Consider the following 24792-nt stretch of genomic DNA (forward strand, 5'->3'; position numbering starts at 1 on the left):
ATCCATACATTTTGGCGGGAAAAATAACTTATTTCATGTGAGCAGAGCATTATAACACAAACGGCCACAACGTACTTTGTATTAAAAAAATCTGGGAAATACCTCCCCACATTGACAACGGCAGCTTTAATCCCCTCGTTCCCTTTCACAATAAAAGCCCTATAGACATATATATTACATCACTGCCTACCAGGGGGAAATAAAGTCACTCAGAGTTAACTACACATAAACATCTATCACCAAAATGCTGGTCGGTATTTATTATGGATGGTTTAGCAGCCACCGTTGATCTGGCATGTTTTAAAAAATGACGCGAGTCGTGTCCGAAAGTGTTTTTTTGCATTTTGCATATGAGCTCATTATATAGACATCTATTTAGAACTCCATGGATAGTGAGCAGGCAGTAGTGAATGAGTGAATGATTTCTACTTCCAGTCTTAATTCCAGTATTGAATGGTATGGATCTCCTTATTAAGTCAATTTTGATTTACTTCAGATTTGCTTTTACTTCTTAGTGTTCACTCTCTACTCAAGGTCTCATTTTACTTCATATGATCAACATATAATCCAAGTCCTGAACCGGAACAGAAGCCCCGTCGTGACCGAGTCTTCGGGCAGAGTTCTGAACTCACTTTGTGCAGCTCCAAAGGCGTTGGAGACAGAATCCCCTGCATCTCCTCTTTGATCCGACGAGACTCCCACGTCCTCTCTGACACTCTCAACGAGGCCTTTGTCTTGGGCTCGTGGTGCAGAAGGGGAGATTGGTTATCTTGGTGGATGTGGGCCCCGTGGTGCAGGTGGGCCTCGTGAAGCAGGTGGGCTTCGTGGTTAAAATGGGCCTCCTGGAGCAGGTGGACATCTGGGGGGAATGAAAGGGTTATTTTTTTAATAGAATGTAAAGTATTACTACAAGCAGCCCTTCAATATACAGCAGCATGCTTGTACATACAGTTTTGCTGAGTTCAGTTTCCCTAAATTACATTTCTGATTTTTCTCTTTTTCTTTTGTCAGTCCTCTATTAAGGGCTTGGGGGACAACCACTTGTCACATCCGCCATCGAATTACCTTGGTGGAGTTGGGCCTCCTCGTGCAGGTGGGCCTCCTCGTGCAGGTGGGCGCCCTGGTGGAGGTGTGTGCCCTGGTGGAGCAGGTTTCCCTGGTGCAGAAGAGAATTCCTCCTCAGCGGGCTCATCCTGCTGTGGCTCAGCATGGACTCAGCTGGAGGCTTGTTGACACCGTCTACACCCAGACTGATGGCTGTTCCTGTCATGATGGATGCCTGCACCAACAAAAGCACACACAAACACACATACACACACACTTAAACCTCAGCTGAAACTGCTAGTTTAAGAGTGATATGGTTTTAAAAAAGCATCCGTAGCCTACATCAAAGTCTTGCCATTTGATGAGTAATGAAACGGTGAATGGTTATAGCTGCCATAGATTTGCTGTCGGCTATTTAATGTGCTGAAAAAATTCAAAATAGATATGAAATAGATATAAACGTACATTCAAAGCCGACCATCACTGTACATCACAAAGTAAATGAAAGAATAAAAAAACAGTTGCTGTGCGGACTATAATGAAGTGCGTGTATCATAGAATCATAGACTGTATGTAAGAAGTGGACGTAGTCATCGTGACGTCACCCATTGGTTTGCGGACTGGTGTTAAGCCCGAGTTTGGCTATTCAGCCGTCGGCATATTGTTTTTTTCGCAACAGATGAACAGAAGTTACCATATTTGGAATGGGGAGGAGTGACGTAGAGACGACGTAGCGTATACGTCTCTGGTAGTGACAGTGACCTGTCAATCACAGTAGCCCCGTCCTAAAGCATCCCCTGCTTTATGGTCTGTTTGACTCTAAATGGACCATAATGTACTAAATGAACATCATGCTGTATTGAAGAAGACTTGAAACTAGAGATTGAGCCCATAAACTCATGTTTACAATGTTTACTGAGGTAATAAATCAAGAGAGAAGTAGAGTCATTTTCTCATAGACTTCTATACAACCAGAGGAGTCGCCCCCTGGTGGACAGTAGAGAGAATGCAGGTGTAACATATCACTGTGACCAACAGGTCTTTTGTGGTCATTTCTGGGTTCAACCACTATGTTGAAGAATGTGAATGACTGAGTTTAGGTTGGAGGCGGATGCTCGCATGCTGACTGACCTCGATCTCTCTGAGTAGTTCTGATTGGCCGCAGGTCTCCAGATCCTCAAGCGCCTGACACCAGAAGCTGTCATCTGGATCCAACAGAATACCGTCCGGTTGGTGGCCAATAAATCTGTCACGCACAAAAACAACAAAGTGATATTAAATGAAGCTGCTTTGAAAATAAATAAGTGCGTTTAGCCACAAAGACAAACATACATGTTTGGGCAAACACTTTCTCTTTTAGTTGAATCTTGAATCTACTGCTGAATGCAGTCTGCACATCAAGTCAATCGGGTCGCATTATCAACAGAGCCGATATGAAAACAGAGCAGTACAAGTGCAGTGCAAGGCTATGCGTTCTGGTTTAATCCAACATGGGTAATCTTTTAACGCTGAATGTCCTTGACTGACAAGATTAATTCAGTTTCACTGCGCAGCGGATTTTGTTTTCTCGCCTCATCCTTCCTCTCCGTCTCTCCGCCCCCATCGGTGTTACATAACCCCCAACGAATGTTGCTATCCTCACAAGGCTTAACCATCACTACACACACACACACACACACACACACACACACACACACACACAGATACTGCTCAGTCAGTCTTGCTGGCTTCATGACTCAACCTCCATGATTCCACATCACCAGCAAACTCTCGGTGGTGATGCCGGCACAAGCAACCGGAGGATCGTTTTAAAAGATAAAACTCTGGTTTGTGTAAAGACACCAGAGCTGCGACAATATGCAATTAGAGAAAATGAATCAACAACAATTTTGATAATATGGAGTAAATTATGTAACTGGTAAAAATGGAGACCAGTGTGTGTGGTGTGGCAGGACAGTGATTGGCCTCCTTCCATATAAATGCAACCCTTAAATCAAAGCCTTGCCTATGATGTTTATGAGTTAGCGTATGTGAATAGATAGTTTTTCAAAACCTTTAGAACTAAAAAAATAGCTTTTTACATCATGAAATTAAATAATGGAACCATTACATTCAGTCCATTCTGTCATTTAAAAACTGTTCTGTGTGTTTGCTTGTTCTTTAGATCACAGCGAACCATTGTGGAAACCATCCTGCTGTGTTCCAGGCATCCACTGGTTTCCATCCATTCAAGTGAGAACATCGAGTAACAGACTCATAAAAGATACTTGAGTCGTGTTCATAAAGACTTTAAACTTTACATTATTTGTACAGGGTGAATCAACGCACGCTAAAATAAATCTGCTAAAATCAAAAGCAGATGCGATTAGCCAAAGTATGCAAGTTTCAAGTCTGCGATATCTTTGTTTTTATGTGGGCCAAAGAATTAACGGAAACCAACGTTCTGCCGGAACTGAATGAAAAGATCTGAAGCTGTCAGTAAAGGTGTGAAAGATGAACTAAGTCCAGTCCTACCCTGGTGGCTTGTCCCAGTCATCCTCACTGAAGCCTCCGTCACTGAAAGGGTAGTTCTTCCGGCGTCCAGGAGGTGGCGTGGTGCTGCGCTGCTGCTTGGCACTACGCCACTCATGGGGATGGAGGGCGATACCAGCTGCCTGGTGGTTGTATGTACCTGCACGAGGAGAGACGGTGCTCATCTACAGGCTGACACCGTCTATAGAAACACCCATTCTGGCATTCTAGATAAAGCTATTTGGATTTGTGAGTTTCCTTTGGATGCAGAATTATGTATCATCTTCTACCTTTTATAAGAGCTCAATATGTTCTGCAGTATACGGCCATGTTGGCATTTCACTGGACACGTGTTAATCTAAAGCTTACCCTGGCTGCCATAGCCGGCATCCAACCCTGAGCCGTCCCAAGACTCCATGGCCGAGTCGACGCTGGGTATAGTGGTGGAGTAAAGCTCTGACAGCTTGTTGGTCTGTTGGCTGTCCGTCAAATCATCCTCCTCTGGGTCACTGAGCTCGTTCTCTGTTGTGTCCTCTGCCTCGGCTGCTTTCCTCTCCTCTCCATCTTGGAGATAAGAAGTTGGAATTAGGTTTGTCTATTAAAATGAGCATCAAACAACAAAGAAATCTTCAGACAATAAGCCTTTTCTTCAGACAAGCAGGGCTGTAGTCAAGACCAACTTAATCGAGTTCAAGCCATGTCCAAGTCCAGGTCCAGTCGAGTCCAAGTCAAGACCAAGTCCAAAGCAAATCGAGTCCAAGTCAAGACCAAGTCCAGAGCAGATCGAGTCCTGTTCAAGACCATGAAAGGCAGAAGTGTCCTTCCAAAGCTAATGTAGTGATTCAAGAGTTATGATGGACAGAAATGAATATAAACAACATTGATCCATCTTCTAACATCAAACTAATCAATGCATAAAATTTAAGTTTGAGGCCCATTGCAAGAGGCGGAGGTCATAACAAGGCACGAGACCAGGAACAAGTGTTCTCGAGACCGGACTCGGGTACTCCAGCCCTGCAGACACGGTTGAATGCAAGTCAGCTCCAAAAACATGGACTTCAGGTCAGAGGCTCGGTGATCATTATAAAGATCATTATGATCAAAGTTATACCATCAACGGTTTTCATACATACTGTCGATCTGTTTCTTTATCTTGAGGGTGACCGTCTCTCCAGCCATCTGCAGCAGGTGGATGGCTTCACTCAGGGGCTTTCCTTTTAAACTGACGCTGTTGATAGCCAGGATCCGATCACCTACATGAATAGCCCCCGTCCTGGACACACAACGAAAAACACGACACGTTCACACACACATAGGTAGGTAAGAGGCCACACACACACACACAGACAAAGTTAAGTTAATCAACATGATTCATCTTGAAACCATAGTTTATATCAGCTCCAAAGAGATGACATCAATAGTAAATTGTTATCCAGCTAATGTTGTGCTGTTCGTACAAATCCATCCATCCATTTTGTTTCTGCTTATCTGGAGTGATGTCGTGGGGGCAGCAGGCTTAGCAGCTCTATACAAGATATATAATCTCTCCAGCGTGTTCTGGGTCTACCCTCCGGCCTCTTACCTGTTGGACGTCCCCGGAAAACCTCTAAAGGGAGGCGTCCAGGTGGCATCCTTTTCAGGTGTTGAACCACCTCCGAGCTCCCTTTGGATGCCACCCTGTGAAGGAAGCTCATTGCGGCCGCTTGAATCCGCAATCTCAGTCTTTTGGTCACTAATGCTCGGGACCATAGGCGAGGGTTGGCACATAGTTGGACGGGTAAATCGAGAGCTTTGCCTTCCGGTTCTGTTCGACCCGATACCGTTTGTATTTTCATGGACAGGATCTCAAGAAGCAGCCAGAGGAGGAGATAAGTGTCCGGTTTGGGGACCCTCTGCTCTTTGCAGATGATGTGGTTCTGTTGGCTCCATCAGACTGACCCCGCCCCCTGGAAGTCTCATCCAACTCACATCCAGAACTCACATTTACTCCCCTACTTCAGAAAGAAGCTCTTAAAACATTCAAGTCTGCTTTTAACCCCTAACCCTTTCACCTGTCTGTCAAAATTGCGTAATTTTTAAATATTACTCTCCATTTTATCCCCTCTGTAAAGTGTCTGAGTCTTTTGAAAAGTGTTTCCTAAATAAAATGTATTGTGATTATTATTTGAACTTGACCTTCGACATGCAATGGTGGTGCTTCCAGGTCTGTGGCCACGGTTCTCAGTTCTAAAGCAGTGGATTGCGTCCTTCAGGCTGGGAGTGAGTCAGTGCCCCGAGCGGGGGAGTTCTGTTCAAGTACCTCGGGTCTTGCTCACAAGTGAGGGTGAAATGGAGCAGAGAAATTCTGCCTTCCTGTAATTTGTGTGAACTGAACCTTTGACGTTTTAGAAAAGCCAGATTTTCCTAAAAACCTTTTCAACATTGAAAACAGGACCATGATCTAACGCTGAGCTCATTATACTTGATGCATGCAGACACACAAGGCTGCAGCGCCGCAGACATACCGTCACTGTTTACAGCTCAGATTTGGGTTCAGGAAGTTAAATTATGACTGTTGACTAATTTAGGGAACTGCAAAGTGACCCTGTTTACTCCCACCATCACTGGCCGCTGCATTAAAGCTAGTGTAACATGTAAAGCAGTCCTTTATCTTGCTTCATTGATAGAGGGGTTATTCATCTTGATATCTCATCTCATACCCGCTCAAGGACCCGTACATCACATGGACATGCGTAAGAGATTAAAGTCAGAAAAGTGTGTAACAAAAAAAAAAGCGGAGTTGGTGTGAACACTCATGAGCCACACAGATGCTGAGACGTTGCACTTTCTCCACGTTTATTTATAGAGCTCTTTCAGCCAACAGGTCGGAGGCAAAGTGCTTTCATCGACAACAGTTTAGAACAGGAAATAGAGCAACTGCATGCCAAACTCCACGGAATGGAGGTCACAGAGTTTGTATGGAAGTGTGGCGGTGCAAGCAGTGACCCGCCTCCCTGGGTACTTCGGTGGAATAACACGTGAGCCGGTTATAAAAGCCGACATTTTATTGTGAAATAAGCGCTGTGTGGCAGACTGGAAGCTGAGTTCACCAGCGGATGCTTGTGACTCAGGAAAACCATTGTGTCGTATTCTGCTCAGCCTCGTTACTGTGGACGCCAGCCGTCTCTCCAGCGCATCGTGTTTCATCGGTCATCCCGCCGTGTCACATGGCACCTGCTGCACACTCAGCTGCTGGTGGGGAATCCCTCTATTTATTGCCCATGGCGTCTTCTATTATTTCACCTCATAAGGGTTTTGCCCCACTGCTCGGGGGACAACATACTGTAAGTTGGTCCTCTTCATCTGGATGAAGGATCTTGAGCACACAAGATGACGATTACTCCTTTCCACACAAACGTGTGTGTGTGTGTGTGATTGATTGTGCCCCTCTGTGTTTGTCCACAGCTAGTTCCGCAAACTGAATAACATTTTTTGGAGCCCAGTCATGGCTGCATGCTCAAGGACCTCTTGTGGTTGCGGTGACTAACACTTTCTCAAAATAACTTTTACTGGCTGTTTTATACGGCCGTTGACCGCCTGCTGACTCCTCACTCGCTACTCTTCAGTGATGATGGAGCTGATGTGCATCGACCAACCCACAGACACCGCTCTGCGGCCGGAAACACAGTGGAAACAGTTTGCTCCCTTCTGTTGTTTTGGACGTTGTGTTTGGCTAACAGATAACCGCCAATGGAACGACCAGTACTCAGACTGTGTTACCTTGAATACTTGAAGAAAACCTTGTTTTTCTCACATGCCTCTACGGTAAATAACTTAAAACGTTTCCACATGAAAGGATCGCAGGCAACACACGATTTAAAAAGTAAGGTTTTTGGCAGATTTCTTAGTTGATCATGGAGGTGTGTGAATAAAGTCTTCTTTAGTGTTACGGGTGACTAATGGATACGCAAATGGTCCTTCTGTGGGTAAAGTATTCCATTAACACCGTAATGCAATCCTGAGCAGAGCAGACTTGTTAAAATAGATCGGTTGTCTGAAACGGATTACAAAAAAATATCTCTGGCTCCACAGTCTGCCTGAAAAGCCCCGGAGACAGAGGAAAGTATGTGCTCCATGTGAACAGATCCATCCAGCAGTTAACGAGGCTGTGAAACATGATACTGTGGGAAGGTGGGACCACCGCCAGCACACATTTCCACCGTCCCAAAAAAAGATGCCGAGAGTGTTTCATACATACTCAACTTTTTTAGTACCATTTCAAATCTACATATTAGAACAAGGTTTAATTTTACACGAGAACCAAGTGTTCCTTATTGCTGCCAGCAGAGAGGACGTCGTGTCCACCCTCAGGACGTCTTGTGTAAGCTGCAGGTGAGATGTTTCACATTGTGTAAGTCAGGAAATGAGATCTCGCGCTGGTTCATTGCCTCTCCTGAAGGTGCACAAAGTGTGTTTTTGGAGTGAAACTTGCACGTTTGATGTCTTGAATGCCGACGAGGTGCAATTATAAAAAGGTACATATTACAGTGATCATCAATACGGACTTCTTTTCATCTGAGCAATAGCTCACAATGTGGATGAAGTGGATTCAAAGTTGCCAACCTATCTATGCTATGTAGCCTAACTTAAAGATAATATCAGACAGTGTGTGCCTCGCTCTAGGAAGCAGAAGTGAAAATGAGTCATCCTCAACATTTGTCCTGTTGTGGTTTCACAATGATGAAGACAACTAGAGACAAAATAGGATGCAGGCTCTACAGGATGACTTTCTGTTTCCTTGTTCACTATCATGTTGTTTCCAAATGATGTACAGATGTTTAGGTATTCTTTATCAAAGGAAAAAGTCCATACAGCTGTGGTAAAGATGCCCCCCAACCTCCCTGTAGGTTTGAGCTGAGCCCCGAATGTATTTTAGTTTAGTTTTCTCCAGAGTGAATAGTTATGTAAGCTTTAGCATCACTTGACACTAGTTGTCTTATTCTGTATTCGCACTATGAGCAACACAGCAACAGACTACAAATCATTTGCAATGACAGGATCTAAGACGCGCTGCAAATCAAAGTTGAGCCGGTCTGAATTATTTTTAAGCGCTCCAATGACGCGGTGAAACACGAACCAACCACGTGTTTCTGTTTCTTTCTCTTCCGTTACATCCGACAGTTCCCGGTGCTATTTAACGGCATGACTACGAGCGCTTGAGCGACACTTCACTCGTCTTGTGAAGACGACATTAGTTGTGTTTTGTGCTACGTTTGTTTGCTGAAGCAACATGTTAAAACGTGTGCAAAAAGGAGACAAATCTCCAGCTGCAGTGCCTTTCTGTAATGCTTCAAACTAGACTCCCCAGAAAAAGACAGAAAATGAGTGCGTGTGCGTGGGAGAGCACGTACCTCTCAGCCAGGCCTCTCTTGGTCAGGCCGGATATAGTGATGGGGTCAAAGGGCTCCTCGGTGCCTGAGATGGTGATACCCAGAGGGCCTCCATACCGCTTCAGCTCCACTGTGTAGATGATGCTGCCCGACGTCTCCTGCTCATCTGATGCACACAAGGACACACACAGGCAGACGCGCCCGTGTTATTCAATTGTTTCAACTCCAACGAGTACACGTATGCATGTTGCTCAACGCACGCACGCACACGCACACACACACACACACACACACACACACACACACTAAAACCTCTTCCGTTCACCTGGTGGTACTGCATCACGTTATCCGTTCATGTGAGATGCACAATGCTTCTCTCCAGAAGTAGGTCAAAACTCTTCTCAAGACAACAATGGTGAGGAAGACACAGTTTCCATGGTAACTAAGCAAGAGACTGCCTCGTCATCATGTAGCATGAACACATAATCTGACACATTAATACGACGCTGTCTGTCTGTGTGCATGTGATCATATCATCCGAGTCATAATCTAGGGGAACGGGATCTCTTCTTCACCTCCAATGTGTTGATTAAACAGATCCAAGATGGCGGCTGTTAAATGGGTAACACAGGTCATTTTCTTACAAGTTCTTACTCTATCCCATGTGTTTCCTTTATTGCTTTTTTAACGCTATGTTATTTGGAAACTTGTATTGGATTTAATTATTTCCAATAGTTTCTGTTTCCCCACTGGCATCAATAAAAGGTCATCTTTGAGTGTTTGACCAAATCAAAGCTGCATCAGGAGTCCAGGAGTTGTGAACAACAGCAGCACCTGGTGGTTAGAAACTGTCATTGCGTCTCCTTAAAACTGATGCTGAGAAATGAGTTTGAGTTGTGCAGCGATCCTTCCCTCACATTACGGTTCGACTGCACTCAACCATTCGCTACATTCGTACCCGAGTTGTCTTCATCTTTGCGTATCTTTAGCTTGACCAGCTCCTCGCACTGCTGCAGGATCTGCTCCGCGTCGTCTTTGGAGCAGTTCTCCAGCCTGATGTTGTCGATGGCCAGCAGCTTGTCGCCGGGCTCTAGAGTTCCTGTTCTGAAGGAGAGAACGAGATAGAGAGAGATAGAGATAGAAAGAGATAGAGATAGAGAGAGAGAGAGATAGAGATAGAGATAGAGAGAGAGAGAGAGAGAGAGAGAGATAGAGATAGAGAGAGAGAGAGAGAGAGAGAGAGAGAGAGACACACACAATGACACCCTTGATCTTCCTACTACTGCATACTGGGTATTTTGGACAGTGGATGGGCCAACTTTGAGTTGAGCATTAAAATACATTAGAAGAGAGATGCAGCAGACTAGAAGAGGCTGTGGGATACCTGTGGGCCATGCTGCCCTTCTTGATGTCAGAGATGATGAGGGGCTCTCCTTGCTTCTTACTGGCTGTGGAAGAAAACGACGTCACACTAAGCATCAGAAACAACAAACTAACAAGTATATGTAGCATGCATTCCAAATGTTAAAATAGTGTCAATACTATTAATGATAATGATAATGACAACACAGTAACACTACGTCATCAACACAAAATGATATCATTGAATACATTTTGTATTTGTCTTGAGATAAAGGAAGAAAGGTTAAATCTATTTCATCTACATTTGTGTTTTTCCATAGAATGTATAGTTGTACTCTTCACAAATCAAAAACTCTTTCTCAGACAACGAGACATGATTAAGTCTTCTGTCCGGCTCACAGGAACCAGGTCTCCTCTCTGGTCGGCTGCTGCAGCAAAATAACAATCTGGAACTGAACATCAGCAGAACTAAAGAACCTGGTGAGAGAGAGAGAGAAAGAGAGAGAGAGAGAGAGAGACTACAATCTCCTACTCCCTGAAAACGTGAGGAGAGCTTGGCCATCATCCAGAGGAAGACTATTGTTTTTACAACAGCTGAGAAAGAATTGTGTGATTCAAAGGTTGCAACCTTTCAGTTCTGCAGCGCGGTAACGCGTGCTCGCCTCAATAACTGTAAGTTGTGGTGATTCTACAGCCGACAAGATAAAAGGTCTGACAGACGTAGTCGTGAGAACAGCTTCAAAAGTAATTGGCAGTGGACTCCCCACCGTTCCTGAGCTGTAGCACATAAGACATTAAGACATTTTAAAGAACTCCTCACACTCTGCAAAGCCTCCGTTTAGTCGTCGGGTAGATTTAATCTTGACTGAGGAATGCTGGAAACGTTCTGACGGCATCGGAATGATACTTTGTCACATTAAATCTCTCTCATGCTCGTATCATGTTGACCAGTCCAGTTGTCAGACGGCCTCGTGTTGTTGCTCCGTGAGTCTCCTCACGTTCAGCAGTGAACACTTGCATTCAGAAGGTGGCACCATTGCACCGTTCTGTCTCAGAGTCGGCCACAGTACAGCCTGTTATTCATACTGTAGCATCATGAAGTAGAAATTATCTGGTTTCTTTCGGTCATATAAAAGCAGTTTGATACATCGTAACAGAATCTCATCCCCACAAGTATCTTTTTACTTGTTTGCACCAAAACCTGTGTGAGCCAGTGTCTGGCGTTGTTCTACAGAGATCACAGTAAGGATCTATATTTGGTGTAAACTGGGCCAATGTCACGTGAAATGTACTATTTTATCTTTGCAGAATGGTGAGGATAAGTGCATCTTATCTAAAGTAGATTGCGATATGCCACAGAAAGCTCTGTCCAAACATTTACATTAACATGGCGGGTTGAGCACTCGACCTGCCACTGAGCTGCTACTTAAAATAATACAGTATACATCGGCATGCTGAAGTATACACACATTCCAGACTAACAAGTTATTATATTACCAGCAACAGCAGCGCTAAAGCTTTACACTGAAGTGTATCGGTCATCACAACAGCAACAACAGTGCAGAATGGATCCACTATGTTTAAAATACACTGGAATTTACGCCAAAAGTGTGAACATGATAGTTTGGTAACTGCACCAAATAACGTTTTACTAAATTGTAAATGCATGGTTATTAAATCTGTGAGGCCAAAAGCATGTGGATACCCAAATACAATAATGCTGTGAACACCTGAACGTTACATTATTCTCCTGCAGCCTCCAGCCTCCTGGGAGGTTTAGGAACCAACACACGGGTCACTCTTCAGTGTGTGCGACGCACCGGGATTGAAACTAACTCCAACGTAAACACACCCTCGTCCTCATTAGACGCTCAGAGCAACTGACGAGTCATAAAGAGCGAGATCAGTCCGCACAGACCGGGAGGGTTAAACTAACGCGGGACTTTCATCCAGAAGACCGCTCTGCCTGTCCTGTGCACATCGTCACGTGACCATGGCTGCTCGTGTGACTCGTTCGTCACTCTGTAGTCACAAAACCATTGTTTTCCTACGGTACGTTTTCCAGACAGTTTCTTTTAGACGCGCACAAAAGTTACAAAATTTTCAACTTTTCAGCGTAAGGTGCGAAGTCGCACCGCTCGTCAATGTCACGCTTGACCGAGGCGGCCAATCAAATCAAGCAAGAGGCGGGCTTTACCACTTTACCCGCTGACTTCCTGTTTTGATGCCGGTGAATGTGGTAGAAGGTGATATTAGTGATAGTTAATTATGATGATACTATGTCATTTGTTTTGTGTGAGTGTGTGTGTGTGTGTGTGTGTGTTTGAAGAAGCACAGGGTGGTCTACCAGCAATTCAAACACATAATAGTTCATATGAGAAGTGTTTGGTGTGTGTGTGTGTGTGTGTGTGTGTGTGTGTGTTCTTACCACTGATGGTGAGCCCCAGCTCCACTCCTCTTTTCTTCGGCAGTTTGACGTGGAATGTACCACTACTAGGCACCACTGACTCTGTGATACAAAAACACAAGCAGAAAAGCCATTATTATTATTTAAAAAAGAAGGAAAGCAACAAACACTAATAAGTCTTTTCATCCCGCTTAACATTTGTAATTACGAGGCATTCAGCTCTCTGCTCTTATCTCCCTCTGAACTGCTCTTCTCCGGGGCGAACAGCGACTTTAAGTCCTCACAAGCCTGCGAGAGTCACGATACTAATTCCACCCGTAAAACAACTCTCCACTCAGGCGTAAACATGGCGGCTTTGTAACGAGCGCCACACTTCAGGATGCTGTAAACTCTCCAAGAAGCTCTCATCACTCACCGACGCTGCAAACAGGAATATTGAGGTCATTAGCGGTCCGTCGGTCAGATTTCCTTGCGTGTTAAACTTATTTACTTGAACAGTGTTGTGCCTCACGGTAAGTTCATCCCATTCAGAGCTGTCGTACTTATTTTAAGTAGAGCGATAGTTCCGCTTGGGAGTTGACTGCATCAGTGTTTGGGGTTGATGGCCGGGTAAGAAATTATTCTCATTTTTTATCTGTTTATAGAATAAATGCTAATTTCATAATTACTTCCGGCTCATTAAGTGATGCAACATTATGAAAGGCAATACCGAAAACAGGATTTATAACCGCAGAGCTCCAATCAAGTCAAATGAACTCCAAGTGTCTCACAGTGTGATTATAACGTAGATTTGAACAGTTTGCACCCAAATAAATATATGAAGTAGGAAAAAACCATGAAGTTTAATTGATTTTATAGAAGTTGTTTTTCTTACTTCAGGTAATGGTTACTGTTTTAGTAAACAGGCCTAAAGTTACTTTGACAGTTTATGATGAAGTTCAATTGAAAGGATAAAACCACATTAAACTAAAATAATTCATCACAAGAGAGTTCCATGAATGAGCGTTCTCTTCACGTAAACGTAGTTTAGTTTGAAGGACGGATGCATATTGTGTAGCCGTGTTATTATGTAGAGTCATGTCCATATAAGGCCATTTCTAAAATCCCCTGCTCTAATTGGATGACATCACTTTAGGTTTCCTCCCGTTTGAGTCGCCCTCTCTCACACTAAAGGTCCTTCGGGGAGTTTTAAACTCCAGCAGCGCTACAGAGACGCTTTGTTCGTCTCATGCAAAGTGCACGAGGACGCACGTGAACACGCAGCGCCGCCAATCACGTCTATTCACTGATCTAGACGCCAAGATTCACTGCGAAACCACAGAAAGAACGGGGAAGGAGAAGAAGACTACTAGCAAGTAAATGGGGATATAAACAACGTAGGATTTTAGAATAGTTTAAAAGTAACAGGTTTGCAAATGTGTTAAGAGGAGCCCGAGGATACACACGGTGAGCTGAGGTGAGTAACACTGAAAGTAAAGATTCAACTTTTCTCCTCAGAGCTACTTTGATGTAACTTTAATTAAACAACAAGAAATATAAGAAATGACACGCAGCACACTGCTCATCCTACAGGTCTCCCACCCATTATATATATATATATATATATATACATATATACATATATATACATATATACATAAACATATATATATATATATATGTGTATATATATATATATACACAATGTTAACAATCAGCAGGTTCACTTCAAATAAAAACTTAATGTATTATTTGAAAATGCAACCGGAGGACTTTTCTTCACCGTAGCGATTAGAATGCAGGACACTAAAACACTGCTGTTGACTGGTAGGGCGTTCGTGTGGCTGTTCCACGGGGGGTTAAATGCACGTACACGTGGCCATGCCCTGCACTGAAGAGCTGTAATCATTCTGACACAAAGAGCTCTTGGCAGCTGAGTTTGACCGGTTCACATCTATCACCACATTCTGACCGCTAAATACTTGCAAATAAATGATATACGTTAAACACTCAATTATGCTCCACGAAAAGGGTTTCAACCCTCACGGATGACGCAATTTACAACATCCTGTAGCTGACATGAGCTCCGGTAGAGCCGAGCTGTACCAATGCAGAGAAGTAAGCACGCTAATTATAGACCTTTCATTGCCATCCTGCTGCTAGGGCAGCAGCTTTGGTCTGAGTGTATTTCCTATCGGCTGATGCATCAACAACCATTAAGAACAGGAAACACAAAGGGCCTTCATGACTTCAAGTTTGGAAAGGACTTGTGAATATGGTGAACTTCCTGTTGACTTCACAAACCTGCCACGTCGAATTCTATCTCCAGCGAGACCTTATTGGTCAGCGCCGCATCCCGGAGCAGCTGATTGGCCTCCTCCAGTGTTCCGTCTTCTGTGGGGATCCCGTTGATTGACAGGAGGCGGTCTCCGACCTGCAGCAGGCCACACCTGCAACAGGAGATGTCAGATAGATTGGAAACATTGGACATTTACCATCTGTACATCATTACATTAATGTTATGTTTGGAGACTCAAATTTAGATTTATCCAATTTATTTTGCTTTTCTTAAAACAAAGCAGGCTTTATGAAGTGGGGATGGTATCCCTTACAAGTTCTAATAGACCTTGGGAAAGGCAAAGGCTTGTCAAAGGTGGTACTGTCAGTGTCTATGAAGCTATTAATAAAGGGGTTCAATCAGGAATCCTCTGGGTTTCAGTCTGAATGGCCCATAAAGGTTCCTCAAAGCAAAGAGAGAGGAAGGTTTACAAAAACACACGGAAATAAAACATGTTTGTGTTGCTATTTTCTGTGCCTATTTAGATATAATTACCTCCAGGGTTAAAATGCTCCCAAAGGGGGAAGTAAACCGAAACACGTAGGAGTACTAATCGTCAGTAGGCTCGTACCTGGAACGTTTTGTTTTTTTTCCCCTTTAATTCATTTGACATCAACAGATGACGCCTGAAGGAGCTTCAGACCCCCCTGCTGTGTCACATACCCCATTATTTTTAGCTACTGTAAATTCAAAATGCTGCTGTTCGGATATTAAAGATTTCTGTTACCAAAACATCCACCATTCAGACACCCCCAGAGCTGGCTCCTCGCTACATAAATCAGCTCTGAAATGAGAGTGAAGCACATTAGCGCTGACTGTTGAAGTCATTCATTTTGGAAATACCTCTCCATGGCAAAATGGAGGTATATGATGAAGGAGTCCTTCCACCTCTTTGAGGTATCGGCCTGTGAATTTGAGCAATTTTGGTGGTAAAGCCCCGTTTAGAGCTTTAACTGCATTTCAAGTCGTTCCAGTTAAACAAGGCACTAATGGGAACAAATCCACGATCCGTCTTCTGCTAACCGGCCTGTGTAAGCATAGACACACCACACACAAAGAACTGTTCACTGTCCAAGAACAGACCCTCACCCTTAGGTAGCAAATACTCCTCCTTCTTTTTAAAGCCAGACAGTTAGCTTAGCATGTTAAGAACTCCAATAAACACAACACTTGACTTGTTTGGTATTTAAAGATGCTCACAACCATAGAATGCATATGAGAAGTGGACGTAGTCACCGTGACGTCACCCATTGGTTTGTTTGACTGCTGTTATGAAGCCTCAAGTTTTTCCGATTTCGCCGTCGCCATCTTGGATTACGGCCGTCGCCATGTTGTTTTTTCACAAACAATGAACAGAAGTGACCATATTTGGAATGTGGAGGAGTGACGTAGAGACGGCGTATACGTCTCTGGTAACTGCAATGACCTGTCAATCACAGTAAGCCCCGCCCTAAAGCATCCCCTGCTTTATGGTCTGTTTGACTCTAAATGGACCATAATATACTAAATGAACATCATGCTGTATTGAAGAAGACTTGAAACTAGAGATTGAGACCATAAACTCATGTTTACAATGTTTACTGAGGTAATAAATCAAGAGAGAAGTAGAGTCATTTTCTCATAGACTTCTATACAACCAGAGGAGTCGCCCCCTGGTGGTCAGTAGAGAGAATGCAAGTTTTAAGACATTTCTGCAAAGGCATCGCTTGGCAGGACCGGAGGATGCCGCCTGCTCATAACTAGAAGTTGCCAACCTTTAGAATTGCCAACAGACGTCAACCAAAAACCAATGCACAACTAGAAGACCTCCACCAAGGCCGTTCACATAAGCGCAAATATGATGCGTGTCCACCCTATGAATCTGTTCCTTATATGAATTGGGTCTTTCTTGGCATATGCTACACCCTCCCGGCTGATAATCAATTCTGTTAAAAACTCTGCAGCAGACCAATACATCAACTATATCTGCTCACTGCATCTACAATTTGATGAAACAAAATACTTACAAACATCATAACACGATTTGGAATGCTCTCAAAAGGAGCCGGACCAACAGCGTACCTAAACCACAATCAATAGTTCCTAAAAGGGGTTATGAATATGACAACAAATAATGAATGCACAAATCTCATACATTAAAGTGTGTTCTTTTGATTAACGCAGGACACATTCTATATGGTTTTAGGTCGCTAACGACAATGTTACTATTCTATTCTAATGCTTGTTTCCTGGTAATATTTTGTAATGATTTTTTGATGATTCAATTTACATTTTTTGGTTTGGTAGATGTTTTTTTTCCAAAGTGTTCCCATAAGACTTTCTGTAATGAAGTGAAGTTTGGCTCACTTATACTGTACATGCAAGTAGCACTTTGCCATTGACATGAGCTACTGAGTTCCAACAGAAAGGTTCACACCGTAGGCAGGGGAACCTTTGATTTTATCCCTCGCCATCGCTCTGATAGTTCAAACTATTTCAACTTTGACCTCGTTTCTCCAATGACCTGAAAAAAAGCCTCGACGGATGGAAATCTCACTGTCTGTGTGTCAGATCACCACCGTTTACGATCAGAGGAGGAAGGTTAAACCTTCAGTGATTAAATGAATTAATGAGGGAAAAGTGGACCACGGTTTTTACTTTGTACTTTTGTCTTTGTGTGACTCGAGGGTCAAAAGTCACGACTGTGGTTTACAATCTGTGCACTGGACTAAAGTAAGAGCCACGTTATTAAATGCTGCTAAAATGATCACAGTAGTTCTCCCTTTGTGGCCCAGAGGAGACTTCTGACAGGAGGAAATGAAGATGAAGTGACTCGCCTCGCTTTAACTGCCTCGCCGTGATGCCACACACACACACACACACACACACACACACATCTACACAGTTGACATATCCTCCATTTAGCCATGAGTGGGTGACCTGTATTAATAATACACAGTCACACATCTTCATTATGATCTATTGAGTATTAAATTGCTTGCCAAGACTATCGGCATTGTCTCGCTGTACCCTCTCTTTTTCCATTTTTGTTCTCCTCACTTCTTTCCTTTCTTTTTCAATACATAATTGTTTACAATGTTTACTGAGGTAATAAATCAAGAGAGAAGTAGAGTCATTTTCTCATAGACTTCTATACAACCAGAGGAGTCGCCCCCTGCTGGTCGGTAGAGAGAACGCAGGTTATACGACTCTTCCGCATCGGCTTCACTCGGCAGAACCGGAGGTTGTCACCTGTTTCCAACTTGCTCACAGATGCCTCACAGCTTACACAGCAACGAGTGGAAGTTAGAATTGGAATGCAAAGTGGCTCACTGCTGGCGTGTGGTTTCTGGGGACCGCTATAGCGTACATATTTAAAATGTAAATACTAAATAATATTCAGCGTTAATGGTAATAATTACAGGTTGAAACCTTGCACCGGTGCACACAACTTATGGTTCTAAAGACTGTTAAGTGTAGTTCAGGGTGGTGTGATGGGGTTTATTTAGTTTCGTCCTGACAAAGCGGGGGGGGAGGTACTTATCGATTCCTCCGGCGTGGGCGAGGGGAAGTTAACTAATTAGTGTTGTTAGTGTGGGCACTAATGGAGAAGGGAGGGTGGCCTCGGGGTGCAAAAACACACCCAGCACTTAGAGAGGCTGCTAATACGACTGCGACAACAATCAGTATAGACTACACACACACACACACACACACACAATTAACAATTCACACAGAGAGACTTAAATTAAGTTGTGACGGATCTGGGACACACACTTGCATGCCAATATTTGGAAAAACCCACCTACACTTGCATGTGAATGTCGCTTAAAAGTGTACATACACCCACACATCGCACAGAGCCAAGCAGAGCTCTTAATACACCGCCAGCATCAGTCTAACACACACACACACACAGAAGCACACACACACAAGCACTAACACTGACATGCACACAGGAAAGCTAAGTAAAGCAGCTAATGCAGCATTAAAGTAAGCACATGTGCACAGACACACACACACACACACACACACACACACACACAAGGTCAGTCTGGCTGCACTGGCTACAACAGCTTCATCACACAAATACAAATGTAAATCCTTCCAGTTAGGCCGAACTAACATGTCGCTATAGTGTAGTAACGTGTATCTTAAGTACACAACAGGACATTCATTGATAAAACAAAGTAGTAAAGTATTAGAACTCTTTGGCACTCTTAGAAATAAGGGTACCAAACAGGTTCTCCCTGAAGGGCTGAGGTTCCAGTTAGAACCATTAGCTTCTGAATAACCCTTGTTAGAAGAAAAGGGTCTTCAAGGGTTATTTACAAGACTCAAGCTTTGTTTATACTCGTGCTTAGCACCATAGCGCCAGCTCCGAGCATGCATAAAGATGCCTTTGTGCACGCTCGATGCGCTGCTTGTTGCATTATTCTCCAAAACACCAGAGGGCGAACAAACAAAATGAACTGTGGAGAATCAAGAAGACGAGTGTAACCAGCAAAACGCTATAAACCAACCTCCTCAATTAACTCATATCTCATATTCATGGGCTACTTTATTGCCTTAGTACGAGAACTGTAGGTCAAGTATTAAACTAAAGCCAATGATCCATGGGTAATGTAGTATATAGTTCATAACCAAGTCTATACAGGCTATATACTGTATGTATATTTACACTATCTTATGTACACATAACTCCACGTTTGCTTAAGTGCGTTGGATATTGATCAAGCAACGCTGGCAGTGTGCATCATTGAGGAAGTGAAGTGACGTTTGATGTTGTGGCTCCAAAATAAAAGTCTCACTTAAAACACAAAGTTTTTAGATGTTCTTGGTTCAAAAAGGAAGTAAATCACAGAGCGGACACATTGGTGAAGAACATAAAGACGTCATGTGCCGTTCATTCACGCGTGAACGTGTGTGTGTGCGCGTGTGTGTATGTGTGTGTGTGTGTGTGTGTGGGTGGGTGGGTGGGTGTGTGTGTGTGTGTGTGTGCGCTCACCTCTCTGCAGAGCTGTCGGGCTCTATGAACCGGATGAGCGGGGGTGCGGAGAGCGTTTCCGTGGCGAATATTCCTCCCTGCAGCTGGACACCGAAGCCGTTGAGGGGGTCACCTGTCAGGACGACCTCGCTGGTCTCTACATGAACCACCTGACCACCCGGGCCCACCGAACTGGACGCCAGGGACACTAAACACACAAAAGATGTTATTCCTTTCCCTTCAGGGACATGCTATCATAGCACGGACAGAGTGAGACATATGGAGCTTACAGGAGCTTTTGTGCTCTTTCTTTCTCTGCCGCCGTTTGAGCAGCGAGTTACGTGGACTCATGGGAACCGTAGTCCTGGGCAGGGTGCTGGAGCTCTGGCTGCTGGGGCCCGATGTGGTGGTAGAGCCGGGAGAGAAACTGGCAGATACCAGAGCTGCAAAAATACAGAGAGAAAAGATTTTATTTCAATATTATGTAAAACAACAGTATTGTTCGTTTTTTTGTCTCTTCGTTGTCAATTTGAGTCTCTTTCATGTTGGTACTTGTCTTTTTAAATAAAGTTTTGTAGGTGAAGGCCAGAGGGGCCCCTGACACTTTTGGCCCCTGGGCCTGCGCCAAGTAGGCTCGTCCAGTTACTCATCCATGTTTGGCTCGTGTGAGTACGTGGGTTTAGATGAGAGGCCACATCTGCCTGAGGTCCCCTGTTTCACCATGTAACATGAAAACATATGAACTTCCTGACAGTAAAACAGAGTTAAATAAAAGTAATAAGCAGCCGAATGAATGAATGAACAAGTGGATAAACGGGAAGAAAAAGAGAGACAGAAAGAAACACTGTTGTATTGCCACTGCGTCTGTGTGTGTGTGCGTGTGTTTGTGTGTTTGTGTGTGTTCTTACTCTTGCAGTAGTCCAGGTTGTTGATGGTGTTGTTGTTGGAGGCGGTCCACGACTTGTTGAGGGTGGCGCTCGTGTTGCAGAGGGTGGCGTTTGACGGGTGACAGTAGTTCACACAGGGGTCCCACGAGTGCGGGTGGTCCGACTTCTGAACCTTCACTGGAACACACAAACATGATTTTGTTACTTGTGAAGGAAGCGTTTAGATATTTTTACTTTTGACATGAATTTACTAGACGAGTGCCCTGACCCTTAACTTGAGTTAACATGTCTAACTTTGACCTAACATCTCGCACAACCACCATCGTACGTGATCGTATCTCTCGGTTCTGCTAGCGAGGAAAGGGACGGCAACCGGCCTGATACAGCTGTGACAAACTGTGCTAGCTTAGCGTTAGCTACATGATTTGGGACTTTGAGGCAGCTGTATCGGCTTTGAGGTAGACAAGGTTCTGTTCCATCTCTGTTAATAAAACACACCTGAACTCATGACTATCACTGTAACTAGTACTATTACTCGTACTAGTACTATTTCTCGTACCAGTACAAGTACAAGTACTGATTAGCCTCAGAGCTTTTGGCCGCCACGGTAGCTCACCTGGTAGAGTGCGTGCACTAGTGATGTTTTTATTATCTGCACCTAGCCGACCCATAGATATCCATCATCACCGTTCAATAAAGCATAAATGCCTCTTCAGATTGTTCAGTGGATCACCGTTGATAGAAAAAGGAATAAATAAAGTAGCTACTGTTTGTTATTGACTTTGTGTTACCGTCCATTGCTTGGTAGCAGAAGGCAGAGGTGAGATCACATGAAGGTGTGTCAGGCTGCATTTCAACTCATTTATTCCCCCAAAATTTTGAAGAATAACAGACGACCATAAACATAGCATAGCAGGAATAAGGTATGCTTTAAAAGGAATAACTGGAGTCTTGGGGCTAGGAATAGGAAATCTTTTTGTCTCCAAAAATACCAATTGGGAATCTGTAATTCATTAAGAAAACATATGGAATCATCTCATTCTATTGTCAGTTAATTAGACTGCAAACACAGGGACTACACAATGCAAGCCTGACAGGATGCCGGTGGACTGGGCCATCTGTTACCAACACTTCCTCAGATGTCGGGGAGAACCTCTTCTGGGGAAACTCCCACTGAGAGGCATCATCAGCGCTCAATCAAGGCTAAACTCTGACAACCTACAAGGCTTCATGTATAATTCCTCACCACACGCACTCATCTCAACTCTGAAGTTGATCCTGAGCTGCCCCCCCCACCACCACCTCCATCCAGCAGAGCTTTTGTTTCCTCGACATGCGAGTCGCCTCGTCTAAACTCAGCTCCGTTGGCGAGAGCCTCAGGGTGAGATCTGAGAAATGTGGAAACGTTTTCCGGTCTAATCCTCCAAGAACGGGAAAATAAAGTCAGAAACACACTGCAGGAGACACGGATAGATGCACACACACCGTACACACATGAGAGAAGATACACCCAGTCTAGACTTACGTCCATACTCGACAACCCTAATCTATAGTGCAGGAACACAATCTAAGTCACACACACACACACACACACACATACACACACACACACACACACACACAACTGCAAAACCTTTAATCAGAGCGTCTATTAATAAAGCGGTGGCAGGCTGGCCGTGAGGTCTCCTGCAAGAACATCAGTAACCTAATGAGCTGTGCTCACTTCCTAACACACACCCACACACGTACAAATACACACTTTACACGCACACACACACACACACACACACACACACACGCTCCCAATCATGATTAGAAGAAGGAAAGAATGAATTTTGCTTTGTGGAGACAAATGAAAGAGATGCAAAATGAGACAGTGACCTTTCCAACTTGTCTGTGTGTATGAATGTGTGTGTGTGTGTGTGCGTGTGCGTGTGTGTGGTCGGGTAACTTTGGTATTTTTCAACCTGGACACTGATTTCCCCTGTTTTTGTGTCAAGTGACTAATGAGGACAACTATCTTTTAATTTGGTTCAGTATTGAGGGATAACCCTTTCTCACTTCTACTGCGTCGAATACACAGACTGTATATGAGAAGTGGATGTTGTCATCTCGATGTCGCCCATTGGTTTGTGGACTGACGTTTTGACGCCTCGAGTTCGGCGATTTCGCCATCGCTATCTTGGCTTTTTTTGCAACCGGGCGACAACAAACTCCCGTGTCTCCTCTCTCCAACTCTCACTCACGTTTCTACCGTTGTCCTCAAGTCACAATGACAAACAGAAAGGTAAAGAAAAACGGTTTATTTCCACAATGTTGTCAGACACTTAGAAGAACAATCGGAGCCTTTCAGCGGCAGAAACAAGCGCTTTCAGTGGAGTTAGGTTGACAGTGAGGAGTTGCCCTGAGTGATTACGTTATAGTCCATTTAGTGGCGTTCTCGCTCAATACTGGACCAATTAAAAATAACTTGTCCCCATTAGTCACTTGGACACCAAAACACGGGACAATAGGTCCAGGTTGAAAAATACCAAAGTTACCCTTTAAGGTGTAGCGTCTGATACTTTCTTATAATTAAACTAATTGTTGGAATAATATGAACAGAATGAAATGAAAGAGTCGGAGAGACAAAAGAGGGACGGAACAAAAGAGAGAGACAAGAGGAGATAAAAGGCAGACGACATGAGAAAAGAGGGATGGAAGAGGAAACAGAGAGGAAGACAAGAGAGCATCTGACAGCATGCAAAGAGAGGTGTAATGACTTTAATTAAATACCATCCTGCCGTTACACTCCCTGTCACTCACTCCTCATTCATCCCTCACTTATCCTTTCAACTCTCTCCTCCTGACGTTTCCATCCAGAGATGAAACTCCCGCCCGATGAAATGCCTCAGACAGCAGAGCTGAGGCAGAAGGTTTCAAGATTATTCCAGTCAGGAATTTCTCTTCTCTTTTTTTCAAATCCCGCCTTTGTCAACCTCTCACGAGTCTCTAATTAGGTCAAGTGCAACATTAAACTCAGAGATTTATCTCAACAACCAAGAAATAGAAATAGAAAAGTCTGTGCGTGTGTGCATTTAGAAAGAAAATAAATGAATTCATGTTTGTTTGCTACAATCCCGGCAGCTTCGTCACAGGTTCTACATTGTGTTTGCATGTGTGGGCACACTTGTTCCTGCTTAGACCCCTCAGCAGTGATGCATTAACCTTGGATGATCAGCGGTTCCCCTGTAAATCCACTGGCGCAGATAAAAAAGGAGCTGGCACTTGGCTCTGGGTGAAGTAACACTCCAACTAATTAAGCACAAAGTTGCTGCCGCGGCCGAAAATATTCCTCAATGAAGTTTTTCCGCGAGAGAGGCCGTCGGGCAGAAAGGCACCCGGATGAGTGCAGATGTTTTTCCTCTCTGATCTGCTAAATGTGCATAAGGGGCGACTTGTGTTGGGTTTTTTACTCTGGCTTAGTTCATTTATCCAAAATGACTGCTGCTGAATGTGTGACATGAAACTCTGGGGCCTCATCACTAAAACTTCCTGATTCTGAAATCCTATCCCATCCATTGCTCGTCACCATGTTGATGTTTTTGCAACCGATAAACGGAATGAGGAGGAGTGACGTAGAGACAGCGTATACGGCCCAGGTAGCGGCAGTGACCTGTCAATCACAGTAAGCCCCGCCCTAAAGCATCCCCTGCTTTATGGTCTGTTTGACTCTAAATGGACCATAATGTACTAAATGAACATCATGCTGTATTGAAGAAGACTTGAAACTAGAGATTGAGACCATAAACTCATGTTTACAATGTTTACTGAGGTAATAAATCAAGAGAGAAGTAGAGTCATTTTCTCATAGACTTCTATACAACCAGAGGAGTCGCCCCCTGGTGGACACTAGAGAGAATGCAGCTTTAACACATGAAGCTTTGGGT

The 24792-nt window shown here is 43.9% G+C and overlaps 1 protein-coding gene across 6 annotated transcripts in view; it reads right to left on the reverse strand.

The window, feature by feature from the left end:
• Positions 1-24792, reverse strand: part of LOC116393707 (glutamate receptor-interacting protein 2-like) — a 244088-nt gene that overhangs the window by 8925 nt on the left and 210371 nt on the right. For all 6 annotated transcript variants that reach the window (XM_031866471.1, XM_031866385.1, XM_031866298.1 and 3 more), the window contains exons 10-23: positions 20885-21040; positions 20267-20419; positions 19998-20184; positions 14977-15122; positions 12715-12795; positions 10309-10372; positions 9883-10028; positions 8946-9090; positions 4689-4828; positions 3925-4119; positions 3559-3715; positions 2176-2290; positions 1066-1279; positions 633-859 (exon numbers count right to left, since the gene is read on the reverse strand). In XM_031866471.1, the coding sequence (XP_031722331.1) occupies positions 633-859; positions 1066-1279; positions 2176-2290; positions 3559-3715; positions 3925-4119; positions 4689-4828; positions 8946-9090; positions 9883-10028; positions 10309-10372; positions 12715-12795; positions 14977-15122; positions 19998-20184; positions 20267-20419; positions 20885-21040 (2126 nt within the window). The remainder of the gene's footprint in view (positions 1-632; positions 860-1065; positions 1280-2175; positions 2291-3558; positions 3716-3924; positions 4120-4688; positions 4829-8945; positions 9091-9882; positions 10029-10308; positions 10373-12714; positions 12796-14976; positions 15123-19997; positions 20185-20266; positions 20420-20884; positions 21041-24792) is intronic.

The sequence above is a fragment of the Anarrhichthys ocellatus genome, unplaced genomic scaffold (genome assembly GCF_004355925.1).
Source record: "Anarrhichthys ocellatus isolate YVR2014 unplaced genomic scaffold, GSC_Weel_1.0 scaffold1, whole genome shotgun sequence".
Taxonomy (NCBI): Eukaryota; Metazoa; Chordata; class Actinopteri; order Perciformes; family Anarhichadidae; genus Anarrhichthys; species Anarrhichthys ocellatus.